General features: G+C 40.0%; 1 protein-coding gene across 6 annotated transcripts in view; it reads left to right on the top strand.

Annotated features, from left to right (window-relative positions):
- Positions 1–17,289, top strand: part of LOC131189940 (uncharacterized protein K02A2.6-like) — a 33,021-nt gene extending 15,732 nt beyond the window's left edge. The window contains exons 1-4 of one of the 6 annotated variants that reach the window (XM_058166605.1): positions 187–7,074; positions 10,615–10,674; positions 13,777–15,039; positions 16,303–17,289. In XM_058166605.1, coding sequence (XP_058022588.1) covers positions 4,284–5,192 — 909 coding nt within the window. In that variant the 5' untranslated portion in view covers positions 187–4,283 and the 3' untranslated portion in view covers positions 5,193–7,074; positions 10,615–10,674; positions 13,777–15,039; positions 16,303–17,289. Of the gene's footprint in view, positions 1–186; positions 7,075–10,614; positions 10,727–13,776 lie in introns of those variants that run through there. The other 5 variants (XM_058166606.1, XR_009153163.1, XM_058166604.1 and 2 more) reach the window with 5 other exon arrangements.
- The last annotated feature ends 6,469 nt before the right edge of the window (positions 17,290–23,758 follow it).

Genomic DNA, 23,758 nt, shown 5'->3' with positions numbered 1-23,758 from the left:
CAAGATTGAGCCTTCTAGGCGCTTGCAGATCAAGCTTTAAGATCTGCAGATTTCACAACAAGGAGACCCAAGGCTGTCAACAGCTTTGAAGAGCTAAATACACAGCACCATAAGAGAATGCAGTTATTGTATGCAATTTGTTCATTTCCCACATCAAAACCATGTCACAGTGAGTAAGTTCCCTACCGCCAAAAGGAAATGATGTGGAAGTGGATAATGTTGGCATGATGCACTGAGCCACCGCATCAGATCTGTTGAAACAAATAAGAAAGAAAGAAAGAAAAAACACAGGAAAAGGGAAAGTGATAGCCAACTGACACTGCTAGAAAGAATCATTTCTTCCAGGGGTTGTACATCTGGAATCTACAGCTGCCAAGTTTATAGTGACTGACTGGTTCTAATCTGGAGCAATCAGCAGCAAAGCGAGAGCTGCCACACAACACAGCCAATGACATTTAAAAGGTACGCGGCAAGGCTGTTTACTGCTGTGTTGTAAAGACTCCAATCTGGCATGAAATTATGCACATGTGGGACTGCACCTGTGTGGGAGAAAGAGAACTGCGAACAGATTTTTTTCCTACAACTGTGCACACTGGCATATTCTTGGGGGAAGCTGATTTCTGCTACAGGGCTAATGAGTTGGTCCCTATGCCCATTGTCTTAACCATTTGTGAATTTAGTGAAGTTAATTATTATGCGATGCTGAAATACTTTAAGTATTACTTTAAGTAATATACATTGAAATCAACATGCTTTAACTAAGTTGGTGCTTTGGAAACAGTTGCAAGCACTCATCGTGAGCAGTGTGGTAGGTTTTTGCATATTGCAGGTAGTTCTCGACTTAAACCATTTGTTTAGTGACCGTTCAAAATTACAACAGCACTGAAAAAATGACTGCTTTGGAAACTTATGACTGTTGTAGCAACCCATGGTCACATGATTAAAATTAGGACACACGGTAACTGCCATGTATTTATGACAGTTGCTGTCAGACCTGGAAGCCATCTTTGCATTAGATCTTCAGGCCTGCCACATTTCGTGCTATGGGAAACTGAGAGGGGGATTGTATGGAGTAGGGGAGGTATATAGTCATAATAACATTCCTTTCTCTGAGAGTCAAGGACATCTTGCCCTCCACCTAGAAGGGTGTGACTGGGAGGCATCTCCAGTAGGGACACTGCGTTGATGGGGCCATGTGATGGACCATATGGGTGTTGGGCAGGGATTTGGATTTTCATTTGGATGACGAAAACCTGGACGCTTTCAGATTCAGGTTTTCCCAGATGTGCCAATAAGACATCTCTAATAAAATGGGATTTTGAGGAAGTTTGAACCTCGGAGATTTCTCTCATTGGAGGTGTTACTTGGAACCCTGACAGTTGCACTGTCCTGGGGTCATGTGATCATCATTTGTAACCTTCCCAGCCAGCTTCTGACAAGCAGTCAATGGGAGAAGCCAAATTCCTTTAACAGCTGCATAATTTGCTTAATAACTGCAATGATTCACTTAACAACTGTGGCAAAAGAGTTCATAAGGCAAAACTCACTTAACAACTGCCTTGATTTGTAATGTAAATTTGGTGTTCAATTGTGGTCATAAGTCAAGGACTACCTTATATAAAATCTGGGCTTTAGGATAAACTCATGTTTGCCTGATTTCAGCACAGCATTTCTGGAATGATCAACTGTAATTTACTAAGCCATGAACTAATTCTGAATCCCATATGTTGTGTTGCCTCTTCCTGTTAAATGAAGGGTTCAATTTTTTTTGGTCCTCCCGTTAATTTCTCATCATACTTAAAATTGAGAACTGAGGTTAAGTGTCCGGTTATTAATGAACCATGGTTTAGTTTTTGTTTTAAAAGATTCCAAAATAATAATCACTACTTCAATGTGATGGTAAACTGTTATTGAAGATCTGAATCAAAACACTGCAACCAACATCCAAAGGAAGAAGTCGAGGAAAAGCAAGATGTAGGATGTGTTGGTTTAATAACACATTTATATGATCAGTTAACTCAGAACATCGTGAAAATTTTGAAGATTTCTTTCAGGCAAGCTCAACTTCTGGAGAGTTTGCACATATATAAAAGCAGTCTGCCATTGCTTCTTTCAAGATATATTGTTGACTTCCCACTTGGGATGACCTGGTGATCTTACATGTCTAAACTAACCCAATATTAACCTGCTTTGCTTGTTCAAGATGAGCCAGACTGGTTAGGTGTGGTCATCTCCTGTGACTGAAGAGAACCATTGATGGTACCCTAAGTCTTAATTGTCCAACTGTTCCAGGATTTTTCTTGAAAATTAAATTAGGAAATGAGTGTAGCCATAGTCTACAAACATCACCAGATTGATGTCTTTGAAAATCGTTTCCCCCTATTTCATATGCACCAAATAGATACCTGGATCCCAGGAACCTGTCACACAAACATCCCGCACAATTGTATCATAAAATATAACATAACAATATCCTAACACAACAGTGTGCATTGTATTATTGTAAAGTTCTGTGAATATTTCAGAATCTGTTTTCAGAATTCATGAATGATACATGAATGCAGTGGTGTTCAATGAAAACTATTTTCACGTTGCATACTCTGCCCTTTTCATATATTGATTGATACTGCATGCGTTAACAAAAGGGCAGGACTTGCATCATAATGACGTAAAGCTGCTTTCATCACTTTGATGAAAGCCTTCCAGTGCTTTGGACACTGCTACGTGACTGGTTAATAACATATTGATATAAAATCTGTCCATAAGCATCATCCCATAATCTATTTGTAATGTATTTGAATTTTAGGAGGGAAATTTGGGGCGGGAAAATGCACGTTGCTGATTGGCTGATGCCTCAGCCAAATTACTATTTTAAAGAGGGGTTTTTGGCTGTTGGCTTTTGCTGGGATCACAATAAACTAAAGAGCTGTTGTCACTTGTATCGTCTCCTGCCTCTTCATTGCCCGAACTTAACATTGGAAATGAGGATGAGATATTGAAGGCAGTGAGACCAGGAAAAGAGCTGAAGGAGCAACTTAGTTTCAACCCCAGCCAGTAGCAAGAGCGGATACATAGCGATGTCTAGCTATACGCCGCCAGCGCCATTCGACCCAGCCAAGGAGAAATGGGGGTCGTACATGGCTCGTTTCGAGTGCTTCCTTGAAGCTAACGAACTGCAAGGAGTATCGGATAATTGGAAGCGCGCTTACTTCCTGAGCCACTGTGGGCCAGAAATCTTCGATACCGCCGAATCGCTGTCGGAACCAACGCCTGTACAGTCGGTGTCATGGCAAATGCTACAGACGATGCTACGAGCACACTACACGCCAGTGCCATCGAAGTTTGTACAACGGTTCGAGTTGAGGCAAAGAGTTCAGCGAGAGGGCGAATCGATAAGCGTGTATATGGCCGCATTAAGGAAAGCCGCAACCCACTGTGAGTATAGAGACTTGGAGGACACTTTATTAGAACAACTCATTTGTGGGGTCAGGGACATCCGACTACAGAGGCGGCTGCTGTCGAAAAGCAACCTAACCCTGGCGCTAGCCCTGGATGAGGCCAGGGCACACGAGATGTCCACCAAAGCAGCGGAAACCTTACAAAAGCCGAACACGCCAAATGCCGCGGCGAAAGCAACGCCAGTCCACAGCTAAGAAATCCAGGCCGAATTGGACGGTGAAGAAGAGGAAGAGGTTTTCCACATCGGGAGGCCGGAGAGAGGCGACCGAGACGAGTGTGTGAGTTGCGGAGGCCAACACCAATGACAGAATTGCAGGTTCAAAGACGCAATTTGTCGGCGGTGTGAAAAGAAAGGACACATAGCTCAGGCCTGTCGAGCCTCCCAACCTTCCCGCCAAAAATTCAAACCTGCCAATCAAGAAGGCGCCGGATCCGCGAAGCAGCCAGGGATTGGTCAGTTCAAAAAAGGCGTGAAGTTGAATCAGACCACTGTGCGAGTGGGCCACGCATCGACACGGCTAGAAAAGAAAATATTCACCAAGACATACATCGAAGGAGTGCAGTGTAAAATGGAGGTGGATACCGGCTCATCAATCACGATTATGTCTTGGGACACAATCGCAAGGGACCTGCCAGAAGTCGCGAAATGCCAGCTGCAACCCCAAAAGCTGAGAGTGCAAGACTACCAGGGGAACCGAATCCCTGTTCGAGGAGTCACGTCCGTCAGAGTGAAGTATGGACAATTCAAGAAAACCCTGCCGATCACCATCATAGATGGAAACCTGCCCAGCTTGCTGGGTCTGGACTGGTTCTGAGCCTTGGGCATGGGAATAACCGGGGTTCACAGAATCGGCGTCAACTTGAAGGACGAATTGTTGAGAGAATTCGAGGACATTTTCCAAGACAGCCTGGGCAAGTACGTGGGGACCCCCATTTCATTCAATTTGGACCCCCAGGTGGCTCCCATTAGATTAAAAGCTAGGAGGGTCCCGTTCGCCCTCAAACCCAAGATTGACAGGGAACTAGACAAACTAGTAAGCCAGGGAATACTAGTCCCCGTCGACCATGCAAAATGGGAGACACCAATAGTGACCCCAGTCAAACCGGACGGATCAGTCCGTATTTGCGCTGACTATAAGGCAACGCTTAACAAAGCATTGCAAAAGAGTGCTTACCCCGTTCCCGTAGTGCAACATTTGTTGCACTCATTAGGGCAGGGACAGGTTTTTGCCAAACTCGACCTGGCTCAAGCCTACCAACAATTACCAGTTGACGACGAAACGGCAGAAGCGCAGATGATTGTCACGCACCGGGGTGCTTTTAAATGTACTCGACTTCAGTTCGGAGTAAGTGTAGCCCCCGGGTTATTCCAAAACCTAATGGAACGGCTCCTACAAGGTCTACCGGGAGTAGTTCCATATTTTGACGATGTACTGATATCAGCAGAAAACATGGAAGAATTAGGGGTCAAATTGCGGAAGGTTTTGGGCATTTTCAGGTCTGCAGGGCTTAAGGTTAAACTCAAAAAATGTCAGATAGGAGTTGAATCTGTAGAATTCTTGGGTTACCGGATAGATAAGGAAGGCATCCACCCAACTGAGAGCAAAGTGCGAGCCATTAGAAAGGCCCTACCCCCAAAAAACAAAACAGAATTACAAGCATTTTTGGGGCTTGTAAACTTCTATGCGGTATTTTTAAAAAATAAGGCAATGGGTAGCCAAACCATTACATAAACTGCTAGCGAAAAAATCGGTATGGACTTGGGGCAGGGTTGAGGCTAAGGCATTTGAAGGCGTTAAGAAACTTTTGTCCAGCGATAGCCTTTTAATCCAGTACAATGGGACGTTGCCACTAGTACTAGTTTGTGATGCATCACCCTACGGGGTAGGGGCTGTCCTCAGCCACAAGCTACCGAACGGTTCAGAAGCCCCTATCGCATATTTCTCCCGCACGATGTCCGCAACAGAAAGGAACTATAGCCAACTAGACCGGGAAGCGCTTGCTATAGTCTCGGGGGTTAAAAAATTCCACGAGTATCTGTTTGGGCGGCGATTTGAAATAGTCACAGACCACAGACCTTTATTGGGACTATTGGCAGGGGACCGTCCAACACCGGTTGCATTATCACCCAGGCTGACCCGTTGGACTATTTTCCTGGCAGCATATTCATACCAACTGTCTCACTGACCGGGCAAAGATTTGGGACATGCGGACGCTTTAAGTAGATGCCCATTGCCAGAGGCTATTGAAGACCCGACCCCAGGGACACCTGTCTTGTTAATTGACTCTTTGGACTCTGGCCCAGTCACATCCACGGAAGTGACTAGGGCATCCTATAAAGATATTATTGTAAGGACTGTGATCGGTTGGGTGCAGAGGGGATGGCCCGCTGCACCGGGGGATCGTTTCAAAGAGTTTACTAAGAAGCGTTCGGAACTGTCGGTACAAGGGGGCTGTCTGTTATGGGGGGATAGAGTGGTTATTCCAGAGAAATTACGAGGGCATGTGTTGGGACCTATTGCATGTGGGCCACCCAGGGATTGTGAGGATGAAAAGCCTAGCGAGAAGTTATGTGTGGTGGCCACAAATGGATAAAGACATTAGCGATCGGGTGGGGAAATGCCAAGCATGTCAAGAATCAAGGCCACTACCCCCAACAGCTCCCATCAGGGAATGGGAGAAACCCCAGGGTCCTTGGTCCAGGATCCACATAGATTTTGCCGGGCCGTTCCATGGGCAGACCTTCTTAATTGTGGTAGATGCCTACTCGAAGTGGTTAGAAATTTTACTTATGAAAACCACAACAGCGGAAGCGGTAATCACAGTCTTGAGGCATCTATTTGTGACACACGGGTTGCCCAACACTCTAGTGTCCGATAACGGCCCACAATTCACGGCCACCCAGTTTGAGGGGTACTTGGCAGGAGAGGGCATCCGACATGTCTCTCGGCACCTTTCCACCCAGCGACGAACGGACTTGCAGAACGTTTCGTACGCAGTGCCAAGGAAGCGCTATCTAGAATTAGCCCAGGAGATTGGCAATCCAAAATTGATACCTTCCTGGCAGTCCAACATAGAACACCCTGTGTGACCACCAGCCGCAGCCCATCGGAGTTATTAATGGGTAGAAGACTCCGGTGCCCCCTAGATCAGTTAAACCCGACATACTCGCCTGATGGGTACCAAAGCACAAAGGAAAAAACCAGAACAATGGCAACAGGTGACCCGGTATGGGCACATAACTATAGTGAGGGCCCAGTGTGGCTAAGGGGAACGATTGTAGGAGTGACAGGCCCAAAGTCATACTTAGTGGACATGGGGAATGGCTGAGTGTGGAGACGCCACATAGATCAATTACGAAAAAGAATACAAAACGATCCAGAAACCAAACAGCCAGACCCTGACTACCAAACATTTGAACCAACAGCTAACTCTGAGGTGATCGGAGGACTTAGCTGTGTCTGAAGAAGTCCAGCGATGCCAACCGGCTCCTCCAGAGGACAGCAAGGACGACTCTGCCAATAATCTGGGGCCGGAGGGCCCAGAGGAGGAGCTGGGAGGAACAAACAGTCCCTCCGACCAGCTCGACTCACTCCCAGGAAATAAATTGCGCAGGTCAGAAAGAGTTAGGAGACGCCCTGTCTACCTGCGTGACTACGTGGAAAAATAACATGCAAATGTTATGCAAAAATTATGTAAATATGGTAAAATGTGTTCTGGGAGGGGAGGAGTGTAATGTATTTGAATTTTAGGAGGGAAATTTGGGGCGGGAAAATGCACGTTGCTGATTGGCTGATGCCTCAGCCAAATTACTATTTAAAGAGGGGTTTTTGGCTGTTGGCTTTTGCTGGGATCACAATAAACTAAAGAGCTGTCACTTGCATCGTCTCCTGCCTCTTCATTGCCCGAACTTAACACTATTACAGAGGAAAAATACCAGACATAATATTTCAATGAATGAGTCACAGATGGTGAAGCAAAGTATGCTAAATACTATGAAATTAAATTTCACAAAAGTTGAAAATAGACAAACTAAACAATATAGATATTTACAAAGTCAAGTTCCATGAGAAAGGAAAAATGGTATAAACAAAAAGAAAAAAAATCATTACTGGGATTGTGAAATGGCTGCCAAGCATGAATCTAAAGAAAAGTTAAGATGTAAACAAGATTTCATATACTGAAAAATATGGGTAAATGACAGCATTATTTATGCTATGCTACATAAACCTAGAAGGTAAGAGAGTAGAATATTTTTGTCTAATCATTTAGTCTATTTCCTAGGAAGATTATTAAGCCTCCAGTTCTAATCAGTTTGATTGGGATGAGTCTTACTGCTGAGCAAATATATACAGGATTATACCACTTGGGGGAAATTCTTCCTCTTACTTTTATCATAGAAATTCAGATGTTTATATGTTCACCAATAATCCTCATCAAGTAAGAGTAAGGAAAACTATAAAGTGCACTGCTGCATTCCTAACACATCACAGCTCATGATAAGTGGCCAGGTAACCTATAACAATGGTTTATCAGAAAATGGCCAAACAAACACTCTAAGCCAGGGGTTTCCAACCTTTGTCCCTTTAAGACTTGTGGACTTCAACTCCCAGAGTTCCTCAGCCAACTTTGCTGGCTGAGGGCCTCTGGGAGTTGAAGTCCACAAGTCTTAAAGGGACCAGGTTGGAGACCCCTGCTCTAAGCTGCTGTTTTTTCAAATTTGGCAACTTTCAGTTGTATGAACTTCAGCTCCCAGAATTTCCTAGCCATCATGGTAGCCATGGAATTCTGGGAGTTGAAATCCACAATTCTTAAAAGTTGCCAAGTTTGAAAAGCTCTACTCTAAACTTTTACATCTGTCTCATGTGGTTTCTTTTAACTGTCCTCCCCATTTCCTTTTTTAATATGGGTAGCAGCAGTTTCTGATCAAAAAAGTTGTTTGACACCACTGATACGGAGATCTATTTTTTTCTTGCAAAACACCACAGAAGGAACATTGTGCATTTTTCTCTCATAATTTTCTTCCTTTTTCAGAATCTTCTATAGTGACTTATCAAAGTTAGGAAGAATGTGTTATGAAGAAGCTATTTTTCTAGCTTATTCTACATTTTTCTAATATATTTTAGCTGGTTAAAAAGTGAGGAAAAGGAGCTTCTTAAGATACTCACAAATTACATAAATAATTCTGCAATTATCCAAAGATCCCACAATCAACTGAACTGAAATACCTTTGTGCTACATTTTGCCACCTAGTTTACCAATGTTCATTGTTTTCTATCAAGAGATGAATGGATCTTTCTGTATTTCTCATCTTCAGACTATAGGAAGTTAGCACCCACCCCTCTCCTAGAAGAATGAGATATTTTAGAAAATATTAAAAAGGCAGAATATATTTCTCTGGATGAGAAATGGAAAAACATGTTTTAAAGACAAAGCAGCTCCCACCTTCCTGCCTCCCCACCCCCACCTTTGTCAAGGGGCCAGAGGCAGAAACTCAATTCCACCACCACCACCTTTGCCAACGGACCATCATCTGCAACACAATAGGACCCATCTAACAACAGAAACTCACCACATGGCACCTGGGAAGATTACATCAGCCAGCAAGGCTAGCTAAGACCCCCACCCCCTGGGAGTCTGACCACCAATCAGGATACTCTTCCTGTGCCCCAGGAAGTTCAAAGCTCAGAGAGGGCATAAAACCAAGGCACACTCAGCATCTTGTCCCTTTTTCTGTTCAGGAATTCAAACCATGTGATCCTGTCCGCCATTAAACCATCTTTCCAAGCAGTCTCCATGTTTTCAGTGTCTACTTAGAGTTGCCATTCAATGTGTTTTAAGCAGCCCACTGTGTTTAAGATGAGGCCAAAGTGTCAAACAGTGATTATCACTTCAGGTTTTTCTTATAAGGAAAGCTGGTTTACTTATATAGGCTGTCACTAACCAATCAAACATGCATTTATACACTAGTTGTATAATATTTGAGAAACCCTTGAACAGGCAAGACCAATAGCCAGAGAAGCATCTTTTGGACCTAGTAAACAAATTTGGAATTTCCTGGCTTTGTTGTAAAGTGCCATTTACCACAAAGAAAACGAACGAACTATTATGATTGTACCTCTATCATCCTAACCAATCTAATTCCGGGCAGGTATCCAATTTTTCAAACAAAAACCCAGATTGCAACATATAGCACGATTACCTTCTTATAATGCTTTTATATTGTAAATAAAGATCCTGAAGGAGGACATTTTGCTTTATGGTATATCAGCTTAATTTTTTTATATATATAATTAAAATCAAGTAGCCAAAGAAAGTCTAATAGAAGCCAAGAAAGTTCTCAATGGGCAAACTTGAAATCACAGTCACAATCTTGCCTATCCCAGCTCATAATATGCACTAATATAGCGTCATTCAGATATTGTCCAGAGGCCACTCATGGGGTAACAGCCAGCAGGATTTTTTTTTTTTTGTCCCTCCTGTCTATATAGTCACTGAGGCAAACTTTGAAATCGGTCTTTAATGGCACCTATGCTTGAATGTGTTCAAAGGGATCATTTAAATTTAGGAAAAACAAACATTCTTTGTGAACATAAATCTCCTCTGTCCTGTCAAAAATAATTCCCTGGAGCTATTTTAGAAAGCATAAAACCTCTTCCATTGAAGTGAACGTATATTAATAAATGTACATTAAAAAAGAAAAAAACCCAAAACCAGTTTGACTATTTATATAAGTAAATCCATCTCACGCAATGCTTGGAGCAATTTAGATGGAAAGATTTGTCTGAAAAGGCCATGTCATTTCAGAGAGCTAATTAGTAACTAGTCAGAAAAATTGCTTCTCTGTCTATCAGAAGCTTTCTCTAAAGTCAGCATTTTCTACGGGATTCTGTCCATCTTTGCTCGCATTACGTTTTCAGCACATGTTATGCTAAGGGCGGGATGATGCTTGGCCCTATTAGTGACAGCTTTTTCCTCCAGGCAAAACTGTTAGATGAATGTTTCCCTCCAAGTTGTGGTGATATTACACCCTGTTGCTTCACCATTTGGGCCTCAACTGGAAAAAAAAATGGGGGAAATATAAGAGACCTCTCCGTAAGTAAGGTAGGATTGAGCACATACAATACTTTGCTTTTGTTTGTTTTTTTAAAAAAGGTGAGCTCTTGTTGACAGTTCAAAGACATGAAGAAGATGAACTGAAAATGCCAACAAGAGGTAACGTATTACAAGCACTCACTCTATCTTGTTTGGGAGAGGAGAGTAAGTGGTAGGCATCATTGCATAAACTGTAATTACTTAATTCATGTTTTCCCACAATAATTTCCCTTAATGTCTTCTTTCCACAAGCCAATTCCTGCTATTTCCTTTTACTGGAGGCAGAGGAAATGTTCAAAAAATATGTATTCTTGCCACTATGGTTGCCATTCAGGGTGTATCCTTTCATGGCAGAGTCAAAAAAAGGATATGGCGCAAAAAGGCTGACTTTTCCTGCTGTAACTGGCTACTGACAACCATTAACATACAGCATAGTTTCCCAACTTTGGCCATTTCTAGGTATATGGACTTCAACTCCCAGAATTCCCACAGTCAACATAGCTATTGCTGAGAATTCTGGGAGTTGAAGTCCACACACCTTCAATTTGGAACACTGATATGTAGACTGTAGAGAGGATTCTATATATAGCACTGGTGGTTAAAATGCAGTATTGCAGGCAAACTCTGCCCACAGCCTTGAGTTCAATCCTGACAGGTTGACTTAGCCTTCCATCCTTCCAAGGATGGTAAAATGAGGACCCAGGCTGTTGGGGGTAATATGCTGACATTGTGAACCAACCAGAGAGTGCTGTAAAGCACTATGCGGTGGTATATAAGCCTAAGTGCTATTGCTATTTGATTCTAAGTTATATTCCCTAGCTAACAATTCCATTCTACTGGTAGCATCTGGGTACTATTATCTCATTTCTGGTTTACAAACATTAACCTTCAGGGATTGCTTCTTTTAAATTTACACCAGCAGTCACTATTTTGCTTGAGTTGGCTCCTGCTGTTAGAGACAACTGCTTGTTTTTGATGTAGAAAAGTGGCACAGAAGTAATAGGCAAGTCACTCTTTTTTTTTGTTCCTGCCTGTTTTGCCATTTTTATTCTTGTTCATTCTCGTGTACTTGCAATTTTTAATGCTTTTTTTAAACTTGTGAATACCTCAGAGTAGTTGGGAGTCAGATAATATATAAATTTAATAAATAAATAAAGTAAAGAATGCATTAATTACTTTGGGGAGTACTAGCACTGCAGAAGATGACTGTTGCAGACTCTTAGTTATTACTCCTATTTATTTTCTCAGTGTTTTCCCAATGTAATTTGTTGCTTTAGGTTTGATGGAAGATAGTGTTGGATCCAATTAGCTTCAATATGTGAAATGGGAAGGAAAAAAGAGTTTGTCTTTCATCTCTGGAATGAAAATTATCTTTTTCCAGTCCTAAAAACAACCATTTGTATTTCAGCAAAAACCATTATTATTATCAATAGTTTAGAGAAGTGATTTTGATCAGGACTATAACAGGAAGGGAATTAAATTTCCTGAGTGTCCTTCTTCAAGCTTTGCTTGCTTCTATTTATATTTTTATATTGTCACATCTAATTTGGCCTTTTGTAGAACTAAATTTAGTTCTACACTAGATTTAAAAATTGAACTTTGGCAAAAATGGAAAGCTTTTTCTAAACACCATCTTCTTGGTTAACGATGTTTTTACTAATGTGTAAATTTATTATTAAAAACAACATGGTGGCATTACTCTCCATGGTATACCCCAAATGGGAAATAAGGTTTAGTGATAAAAAATAAAAAATGTTCAAATAGAAAGTTCAAGGTAATACCATATTGCCTTCTTGCTAGAAAGGTTCAGTGATCTAAAAATGTAGAAATATTTTATTAACAGTTTAGAAGTTGCAATGTCTCCATTCAGAATATCCTTCCCAGCAGCAAATGCAACCTTTAAAAAGGTCCAAAGTAATAACATCTGGGAAATATTTCTGCTCACTGCTTGGTACCTCCCTTTCTTATCAAAGACAGGATTTAATTTCATTCTCTCTACTTCCAAACATAGAGTTAGCATTCAACATGCAATAAATTAGCAGAATCCAAACTATGGTATAAATGTCCATTACAAAAAAACAACAAAAAACAACCCCAAAGCTGCACAAATGTGCAGTCAACTTCAGATTAATAGGCTCAGACTCAACAAACACTTCATAGCCAATCTACTATTTCCACTGAGTTTTTCCCTGCTTGCTGTAGCATTATTTAAAGTTAATGAGCTTTTTCAATTTAAGCATCAGATAGTTAGGCTTTGGATAACATTTAGAGGAGCCAGAGTGTATCTAATTATGGGTGAATTCTTAAGAGGCTCAGCGTCTACTTCATTCAGAGCAAGCACATTTTAAGTTGCAGACACGTACTGGACATCATTCCAAAATTAATGCAAATCACCCTTGTGAAAACAGCATTACTGGCAGGTCTGAGAGTTCAAGAAATGACTGCACTAACAAACACATTTGAGAGTACGTCTAACTTCGGCTATTCAACTGGTGTTGCCATTAAGTCTAAACTTAAGGAAGGAAAAGCTGACTGGACAAACTCAAAGGACACCATCTAACTTGGACATAACATGCTTGAATAGAACCGTGAAAAATATCCCCCTTGTTTTCCTTATAAAAATAACACAAGCACTGAGGCCAATTAAAGATTAAAATGGAAAGACATGCCGTTTTTACAAGCTCACAGGATGGGGATTCGGCGGGGGGGGGAATGGGATTCAAGCCCTTGGCTTTCCCCTCAACCGTTCCTGTGATTCAAACTTGTGTCACTCACTTTTTGTGCCCATTTCCCCTTTGTAGGAAAGGAATTATAATATTCCATTTCACCACAACGATGATGTCAACAGGACAGAATTAATCATCAGGCTAAGTTTAGTAATGAGCAGGTTGGCCAATAAGTTTTTATTGCAAATCCCAAGCTGGATTCTCCATTAACAATGTGAGCAAATAGGAAGGAAATATTACGTGCCACTCAATATAGTTTGATCTATCTTTTTTCCCCTGCATTTATACAAAAGCTACCACTTTCCCTAACATATGGAGACTCTGTGTAAAAAGCTTTCTAACTTATGCAATTTTTAATAAATTCCCATCCAAGTGCTTTTAAAACAAATCTCCCTCAAGGTGTTTTCTTAGTCTGGCTATAAAGGTTTTAAGATAAATGTGTCTGATTTTAGCTCTCTTTTTTATGTAATTTTAAGACATGTGTATTCTTTTTCAGGTACATTTCTAGAAACAAATTTCTTTTGGAAAAGAAACAGAAGAAGAGTCCATTTAGGGTTGCTGGGGGTGCCTGGAAGAGCTCATTTTGGCAGATCTCACAAATGTTTTTAGAAATCCGTGACAGATTTGTTTCATAAGTCCAAAGATCTGTATCATAACCTTCTTTCAAATATTCTAATAATGTAATATTGCCATTCATTCCCATTTCATTCAGAAAGGGTAGCAAAATATTTTTTCTTTTAACTTTCATACTTTTACTGATACATTTCCTTTATATTCCAAAGTATTCAGTAGTGAATTGAAAATATAGGATTCAGCATTTTGACTAGGGAAATCAAATGCAAAATATGCTTCAACACATCTTTCTGGTCTTTGCCAGTCACCAAAATAAAATTATTTAATACAAAGAATTGCGAGTTAATATTGTTATGAAATAAGGTCACTGTTCCTAATATTATTTAAGGATCAAAATACGCTCCAACAGCCTTAGTACCAAGGAGCCTAAACACATACTTCATAACAATTAATAGTACAGCTTATCACATAACTAGAAATGTAAAGTTTTTCAAAGAAGTATATAAGAATCAGAACAAAATGTTCCCGTTTCTATTCAAGAACATGACTTTCCTTGGGGGAAAAAGGAAAATTGTAGACCAAACAACAGGCTATTTTTCTTAGGAAGTAATTCAGTATTTTCTCAAGAACATAAAATAGCTCCTGACTCAAGGTCGGGGTTTTCTTTCTATGAAAAGTCCCTTGGATTAGATGTAAAGCATTAAAAAAAATACCTTATGGAAGCCACAAGAATGTTGAGTGAATATTTTCCACACAGTAACACACCTCAAACCAACATATATCTCTTTTCACCTCAACCTCACCCTCTACTCAAGTTTTTTTCTTTTTCAGTGACCATTGTATAGTATCTGCATATATAATAAAGTATGTCGAAAGAACATTTTATTTTTCAATACCTTACTTATATCATCCTATATTTTTATTTGGACTTTTATCCCTAGGGTTATTTCAATATAACAGTTCAGCTATTATTATAGTTGAAGAAACAAGTAAGTTATAACTGAATATTTAAAAAAAAAAACAGTTTGGGATTTAAAAGTTGTGGGTCACATTCCAGGCACCTAGTTTAACCTCAAGCCTAACAACTTCTACTTGTTAGAAGAAATAAGGGAGGAGGAAGATGAGGAGAGTACTTTTGAAGGAAAAGGGCTTAACTCAGACCCTTGGGACCTTATCTGAGCATCAGGTAATGCAACGTAGTTAAAAAAATAAGACATACACCTACTACTAAAAATGCAATGATATGCCATTTTAGCAAGAATAGTTCTCTAGTAACCCATGAATGTTCATTTTCTGACATTTGGTGAGATTTATTGCTTTTATGGAACTTCTTGGCCTCCTCTGAGTAGGAATCACACAAGCTAAACTGCAAAGCACAACAGGAGAGGGGTTTTTTTTGGGGGGGGGTGTTAAACACCCTGGAAAGGTGCTTTAGGAACTTACTTTTGTCATTCTTATTTTGGGCTTGTATCCCAATGACTTCAGCCTAAAAGCATTAAAATTAGTTTCTTATACAGGCACTGCAGGTGAGGGTTTAAAAAAAAAAGATTTAATTTGCTGTTTGATTCGCCCCGGGATTTTCAGGTGTTGCACGAGGGAGTAAAGAACAGAAAGTTCTCGGTTGTCAGCTGTTGGATGATGGCCATAGCATTATTAAATCAGCCAAGCACGCTGGGTCTCAACCACAGAATTTAATTTTCCGTACTGCAGGGGCTAATCAACTACTATAGGCTCTAAGTCTTGAGAAGACTAATTTTGTCTGTATGCGTGAATACACACACACAAAAACACACACACATGTATATAAACTTTCAAAGTTACAGTAAAGTTAATTTTATAGCTTTGCCTATCCTCAGGGTTTTAGTGACAGCACTTTAATTTGTTGGGAGTTGGATAATCCTGGAATTAATGCTTAGGCCAGGATGTAAGTTGAACAAAGATGAAGGTTCTGAGAGCAGGATAAAATGGCCTCATTTCTTCCATCTAACCAAGAGAGCCCATGTACATCAAATAAGACCACACAGCCACCGCTGCTCCCTCTATACAATTGGGTGCCAAGCCTTTCTGTAAAACAATAATCCGTCTATGAAACAGCAGCCTGTGATGAAATGCCAGATTAGTTGCTATGCACTAGTTTATTGAATTCTGGCCCCTCCAAGTGGGTCCTGTTCCCTCGCCATCCTGTTACTATTCAAAAAGGCTCTCTATATTGGGTTTACATCCAGAGTCTGCAATTTAATTGGTTACTGTCAAAAATCTCCCTTTCTATTAATATGTTTCCCCATATTAGTAACTGAACCACGAGGATTTATTTGTAGAAAGCAGTAGATTGGAAAAGATGGGGCAAAAGGGGAGAAGAGGAAGAGGGAGGGGTGTGAAAGAAAAGAAGTAAACGGATACCACAGCTCAACACTACTGCAATATTAATCTGCATTGTTTTCAATCATAGGAGCTATTTCTTGGACTTCTCCCAAGTGGAAAGAAGCAACCGCAATGAAATAATGATACCTTAAATCGTAGCAGTACGAGTGATAACGGCTGCATTACACATCAGAGAAATTTATTTATTTTTTTAAAAAAAGTGGCTGCAGCCACAATTCGCATGAGCAAGAAAAGATTCTGGAAAAAAACATCTCCCACAGATTTATAAGAAACAGTTGTTTGAAAAGCAATTGGGATATGGAAGGCAGAATCCACTGGAGAAAACAATTATGAATAATCTTAATTATATGGAAATAATTTGTCATACAAAACTAGTGGGAAGGAAGGAAGGAAGGAAGGAAGGAAGGAAGGAAGGAAGGAAGGAAGGAAAAAAAGAAAGAAAGAAAGAAAGAAAGAAAGAAAGAAAGAAAGAAAGAAAGAAAGAAAGAAAGAAAGAAAGAAAGAAAGAAAGAAAGAAAAAGAGGGAGGGAAGGAGAAAGAAAGAGAAAGAGAAAGAAAGAAAGTTTCATAATCCCTGAAATCATTTTTTTAAAAAATCAGTCTTTTTAATTGAAAATGGAAATAAATTGGATTTCTTCAATCTGATCCCATCCAAAATATTTCAGTGCACATATCTGCTACCCAGATCTGATGGAAATCCTGGCCTTCTACATCTGGGGAGAGCCAGTTTGGGAAAGACTGGAGTAAACTTCCCTTTAATCATTGCTTATTCTCCTCCTCCCCTCCATTGCCTTTTTGGCCTTCCAGTTTTCTATTCTTCTTTTGTTCAGAAGTGGGTGGGGGTGGGGGAGAGAGAAAGGCACGGAGGGAGGTACTGTATAAATTTTTTGGGAAGATTCCGTAACTGCGCTTGGTCTATTTTATGATTTCCAAGCTCTGTTCCAAGCACTGCTACAATTATAATTGTACTACTCTCTTTATAATATATATAAATGATCTTTGTATTGATATTTCAAGTAACTGTGTTCTCTTTGCTGATGATGTCAAACTTTTCAACACCACTGACAATGCATCCACAATTCAAAAGGACCTTGATCATCTATCTGCCTGGTCTAAAATTTGGCAACTACAAATTTCAACCAGTAAATGCTCAGTCTTGCACATTGGAAGAAAGAACCCAATCACAAAGTACATGCTTGATGGACATTGCCTCAGATGACCCCACCCTGTCAAAGACCTTGGAGTTTTTACATCTAACGATTTAAGTTCCAAAGCCCACTGCAACTACATAGCTAAGAAGGCTCTAAGAGTTGTCAACTTAATTTTACGTAGCTTCTTTTCAAAAAACACCATGCTACTGACCAGAGCATATAAAACATTTGTTAGGCCAATTCTTGATTACTGCTCTCCTGTCTGGAACCCTTACCATATATCTGACATCAACACAGTTGAGCGTGTCCAAAGGTATTTTACGAGAAGAATTCTCCATTCCTCTGAAACTAATAAAATACCTTATTCCACCAGACTTGATATCTTGGGTCTAGAAAACTTGGAACTTCGTCGCCTTGACTGGATCTGGGTTTAGCATATAAAATCATCCGTTGTAATGTCCTTCCTGTCAATGACTTTTTAGTTTCAATAACAATATCACAAGAGCTACAAACAGATTCAAACTCAATGTCAACGTTCCAGTTTAGATTGCAGAAAACACGATTTCTGTAACAGAATTGTATATACTTGGAATGCATTACCTGACTCTGTGGTTTCTTCTCATAACCCCAAAGGTTTCACTCAAAAACTGTCCACGGTTGACCTCACCACTTTCCTAAGAGGACTCTAAAGGGGCGTGCATAAGAGCACAAACGTGCCTACCGTTCCTGTCCTACTGTTTCTTTCCCTATGTATATACACGTTTTTAGTACCTCATTTCTCCTCATATATACGTTCATATATTTATAACCTTTTATGTAACGCTTGTATATATTGTTATGACAAATAAATAAATAAATAAATAAATAAATAAATAAATAAAAATAAATAAATAAATAAATTACATTTAAACATAGAGAATAATGGCCTATTGACATGTATATGGTTTTAGAAAATATGAGGCCTCTTTTGCTCCACTGGAATTTCTGCCACAGTTTACATTTACATTGCATTAGGGATGCTTTTTTTAAAAGCAGCATCCCATACATTCAGACGTTTTGACGTTATCTGGGTCAGAGGTAACGCCTCAGAGCTATAGGCCCTGGGTCTCCCGGAAATCTCTCAGAGGCAGACACAATGCATTAATGAAAACGAGAAAAATACCACGAGGATTTTTTTTCCACGTTATGTAGTCATGCTTTATGACATACCTGCTGCTCCAACATTTATCTACCGGAGACAAATTGTCATGGTCATGCTCTTTTGCTCCATCCTAACTGCATTATATACATTACCAAAATTGAAATCTGCATTGTTTCTCCCCCAACTCATCCCACAGTCTCATGTACAGATCGACGTGACTTTACAAGAAAGGGCAAGGCGCATGAAGGCACCCCTGTTCGTCCTGCAAAGTTTTCTCCATGCATTTAGCAGTGCACCGAGCAGCTGGCGGCTTTTATTTGTAGTTTGACAAGAGGCGGGGGAGGGGGGAATGGTGTACGTGTGTGTGTGTGTGTGTGTGTGTGTGTGTGTGTGATTATTCCTGGCTCCTTTGCCGAATCTTAACCAGCTTGTCAGGGTTCAGAACTGCACAGCTTGGGCCAGGTATGTAAGCAACTCAGCACCTTTCTTGTTTCCAGCAGTGCCCAAGACATAATTGAAGTGGAATGCAGAAATATTCCACCTGTGAGAATGGAGAAAGAAAGGGCTCTTTGTCATCCTCCAAGAATAGGTCAGTTGTAAACAGCAGCTGCTCAAGGAGTCTGGAGGCTTGAAATGAATAGCAAGCCCTATAAAAGTAGGGCAGGGCCTATCCCAAATCAAGTATGCAGCCTAACGTCTCCTTACTAGAATGCCAGCAAGAAGAGGGGCATTTAGCACAAAATTCTCAGAGACTGAGATAGAAGTCCCTGCCCTATTTTCCACTGTTAAACGCCATTTTCTAAGAGCAGCACTTTCTAATGCTTACAGATGTACAGTGTATTTTTAATGGGTTGTTTTATTATTCTAAAAATGCATCCAATTTAGTTTCATGGGACCAGAAGTAAATAATTTCTCCTTCTGCTTTGCCCTTTTTACCTTTTCTCATTGTAAATGCTCCTTTTTCTAGAAAACAGTCAGGCATGGTGAAATATCCCTCACTGTGCACCTTGCCTCTTTTTAAGGCCGAATTGTAGAGTCACTAGAATTGCCTTATGTAATTATGGCATTGGGTTGTCCCACTTCTGAATTCAGTGTGGGTGGGGAGAATTTGGGGTTTGTCACCCAATGTTTAGACAGAGAATTAGCAGGTCAACAGAAAGTGTCCTTCTGAGGCTGATGTTTCCCCTGACTTCATTCCATCTGTTATAGCATTTAATTTAAACAAACATGCCTTAACCTTCACTTCTCTCTCTGCAGTGCCATTTATATAGGAAAGCCAGCCCAATTCTGTCTGTTCTAGCACCATAAATAGTGAATGAAGATGAGATGGTTTGGAGTGATTGAGAGTGGGTCTTTCAGCCGCTGAAGTTGCCATTCCGCTGAAATTGGTAACTGCATAATAAAGCAAACACCGAATTACATTTATTTAGCAAAGGTTGCAAAGCTTTGTAAACTGTGAAGTGAAAAAGGAAATGAGGTATATAATGGGATTACTGAAGTTCATAGGAATGCAGTTTGTCAGGAACCATCAGGTAGTGTCTTATTTAGCTATCAAATTGACATACGATTACCAGGGTGACTATGGAAAGAAGTATGATATACGTTAGTCAATTGTTCCTAATAAATTTTAATTTGAAACGTTATTTTATTTTGAGAAAAGCAACCCTCGATGGCAATTCCACCAACCTTTATTCTCAGTAACTTTTCCAATCTTTCTATTCTAAAAGAAAGCATGCAAATTTTGATCTGTGAATTATGCTGATTTTATTTCAGTGGGCCTGCATACTTGTCATAGGTAACATGATATGCAGTTTTCTTACATGGAAACTTTTTAATTTATTTAGATTCATGTTGCCTTGAACGAATGGGAACAACAAGGCCTTGTTCCAAAACATAGACCACAGAAGGTGTAAGTCATCTTCCCTAAAGTGGGCCTCTCCATTCATACTGAGACTAAAATTCCTTGCGCATTCTTGCATAGTTGTTAGAAATTCTGTTCCTGGATATCTAGAGGACACTGGTACAGAATCTTGTTCTGAACAGCCACACCAAGACCAGACTAAAGACTGCAGAGGATTATTTTTTAGCTTCCTCACATCTTATTGATGCCTGGACTCCCTGACTGGGAACCTTATCAGCTGTGTCTTCAAGACAAAGGACTGCATCTAAAGAGAATAATTTATAAAACAATGCAGCAACTTTACACATCGATTAATAAAGAAGGAGTTTGCCTCTAGGTGATTTTTATGGCTACGCAAAGTTTTAATAAGGCATACCCAGAAAGATAGTAGGCCATATCTATTTTATGTCTTGAATGACTGGTATTAGAACCGTCACTCAAACCCAGGGCAATTCCTACCGGTTTAGATTCCAGAGCTCTCAGCAAAAGTCGGGCCTTCAGCCCTACAAAAACTCAATTTGTCTGAATGACAGGTTTATGAAGATATATTTAGTGTCAGTGATAGCAAAGATTGACGGCCTTTAGACAGCATTATAACATTAAGGGTTCCCGCAAGGTTAACTGGGTTCTAGATGCCACCCATATTTATATTCAGAACATGCCTGATATTGCATCACTCCAGAACTTTATATGCATTCTTAAATAATTTGTATCAGAGTTCCAGTTGTGCGAAGTCTATGAGCAGAATCACTGATTCTGGGTAGGGGAATGGATCATATCTAAAGCACAAAAAAAACACCACCTTGTATAATGGGCACTAAAACAGAAACCATATATGCAGGGGTAAAAAAAAGGTTTCAAAAGAAACTCTTTGGTTTATGCTAAAATTGGGATAACCAAACTACAAACACGCTATAAAAATTCTATATCAGGGGCCTCCAAGCTGGCTGGGGAACTCTGGGAGTTGAAGTCCCCAAGGCTTAAAGTTGCCAATGTGGGAGACCCCTGTTCTATATGACATATACAAATAGATGGGCATGACATCAGAAGACAATAGGAGCACAGTATCCTGGGCCTACAGTATGTGAAGCAGCTCCAATTTCCTTCACGGATCACTTTATTCTGATTCCTAGAGTGATCTTCTCTTAAATGTCCCTCAACATGAAAAAGTGAGATGCTATTCCTCCATGCCACAAGACGAGCTGTTTCATTTTTTTCTGGCTGCTTTACTTTGCTGGAAGTGCAGTCAGAAATTTACAGATTCTATGCTCGGGCATAGAAAATTACAAAAGGACAATGAAGGAGCTTCTTTGTTAATGCTCTGATAGGCTGAGCCTCTGGCAATTTCCAATCATGACATTTCACAGTGCAGCCTCAAAGGGGCACTTTAATCAAGGTTTCAAGTTGAATCCACCTCCACATAGTCATCTTTCTTCCTGGAAGGGCTTAAAATCTCAAAATAGTTGAAAATTAGTATAATAAGGTCTCAAATTTAGTTGATAGATATGTAAAGTATGTACTATTCAATGGTGCCATTCATCACCATTTCCTTCCTACATCCCATTAATAATATTCACTCAATTAACATCAACTTGAGAGGCATATTTCACTTCTTAACCATGCTATAATCAGTCTTTGCACCAAAACAATAACTGTGGTAATTTTCTGAATTGTAAATCTAAAACATGCCCTGTCAGAAACCTGTTAAGTTTACAATGAATTTGTCAGAAATATTCCAGCCAGAACTACTTTAATGCACAAAATGCCTGCCTTGTTAACACTACTGCTTTTTCTGTTAAATATATAACAGAGAAAAATATAAATGAACCCTTGAGATGAATATAAGTAGTTCACAGTATGCTCCTTTCCCTTTTAAATTTCTCCTTTCCACTCTATTTTTTTTTCCTGCTTACATGGTTATGTGTTTGCACAAACAAACTCAGAATCTATGTGTGAAGATATGGAAGTGAGGAGACGGTTGAGGTTATCTCTGATTTTGAAATATTGCTTAATAAATTCTTTCCACCCAATATGCCTGTCGAGGCAGAGCAATGTGGTTGCCAAAGAGGCATTCTAAGGCATGAAGTTTGCATAGAATGCCACACATATTTGTTGCCACAGAAATATTCAGAGTGCAATCAAGCACAATGGTTCTCAGCCCACCAGGAAACATGCTGCAGATGGGACTCAGATGTACTTTACGTGAGATTCATTGGTCTTTAAAATTTTAACTTGTAGAATTCACCAGAAATATAAAAATATCAGAATGCTGTAACCATAGTTTCTCTTTTTTTAAGGCAGACATTTTGCATCTCTCACAAGTCAGCATAGTGTTTGTTAAAATGTAAGGTGCAAAAGGCTTAGCTTGTGGTCAAAAAAAATGTAAACAGTGGCCAAGGCTGGCTGATCAAAGTTTCACCAGTTTTTTATATGTCATGGCTGCCATTTTGACTTTTTTGACTACACACTGCAGATATTCTATGAACTACTGGTGATGTGTGTGTGTGTGTGTGTGTGTGTGTGCGCACAGATTTTGGTATGTTCGGGTCTTTTCCCGTGTAAGATTGAAAGTATATAGGCAACGTTTCGATGAGATCTCACTCATCATCTTCAGGCTGGAGATTTTTGGCTTTGTTCTTATGTGAGCATATATATATATATATCTCCAAGGAAGTCCTTGGTTAATAACAGTAATTGATGTAAATGAGACCAAAATTTCTATTATTAAGTGATGCAGTCTTAAAGCATGATGTTATATGACCACATTGCTTAGCAACTGCAATCTTGTCACTCGCTATTGCCATTCTTAACCAAAGATTGTGAGTAATTCAGCAAGTCCCAGATGGTTCACAAGCAGACCAGCAGGCAAGTGAGGGGCAGTCTGGGGAGTAACTTTGCCAAGTGCGAAAGGGTGCACGAGTAGCACAATTGTGGCGGGTGGCTGCTACCGGCCGGGGGAGGGTGAAAGTGACTAACAGGAGTGACTTGCAACCTTCCCTGCCAGATTCCTCACTGGCTTTGCTTGTAGGAAGCCAACAGGAAAGGTTGCAAATAGCGATCAAGTATCCATGGGACAATGCAACCATTGTAAGTGCAAGTCAGTTGTCATTTACCCAGATCACAATCATGTGATCGCAAATATGCTGGGATGGCCAGAACTTTGAGGACTGCTCATAAGTCTTTTTCGGCATAGTCATAATTTTTGCTACCTGTAGATGAATATTTTGGAATATTCTGGCAAATTTTAAGGAAACCTCTTTGATAGGAATATTATTGATAGAATTTCTTTCACCACTGATGAGTACTTAAATGTGTTTTTTTTTTTAATTTG

This window comes from Ahaetulla prasina, chromosome 2 (genome assembly GCF_028640845.1).
Source record: "Ahaetulla prasina isolate Xishuangbanna chromosome 2, ASM2864084v1, whole genome shotgun sequence".
Lineage (NCBI taxonomy): Eukaryota > Metazoa > Chordata > Lepidosauria > Squamata > Colubridae > Ahaetulla > Ahaetulla prasina.
Note: the sequence above shows the minus strand (reverse complement) of the source record. Positions and strands in the feature narration are given on the sequence as shown.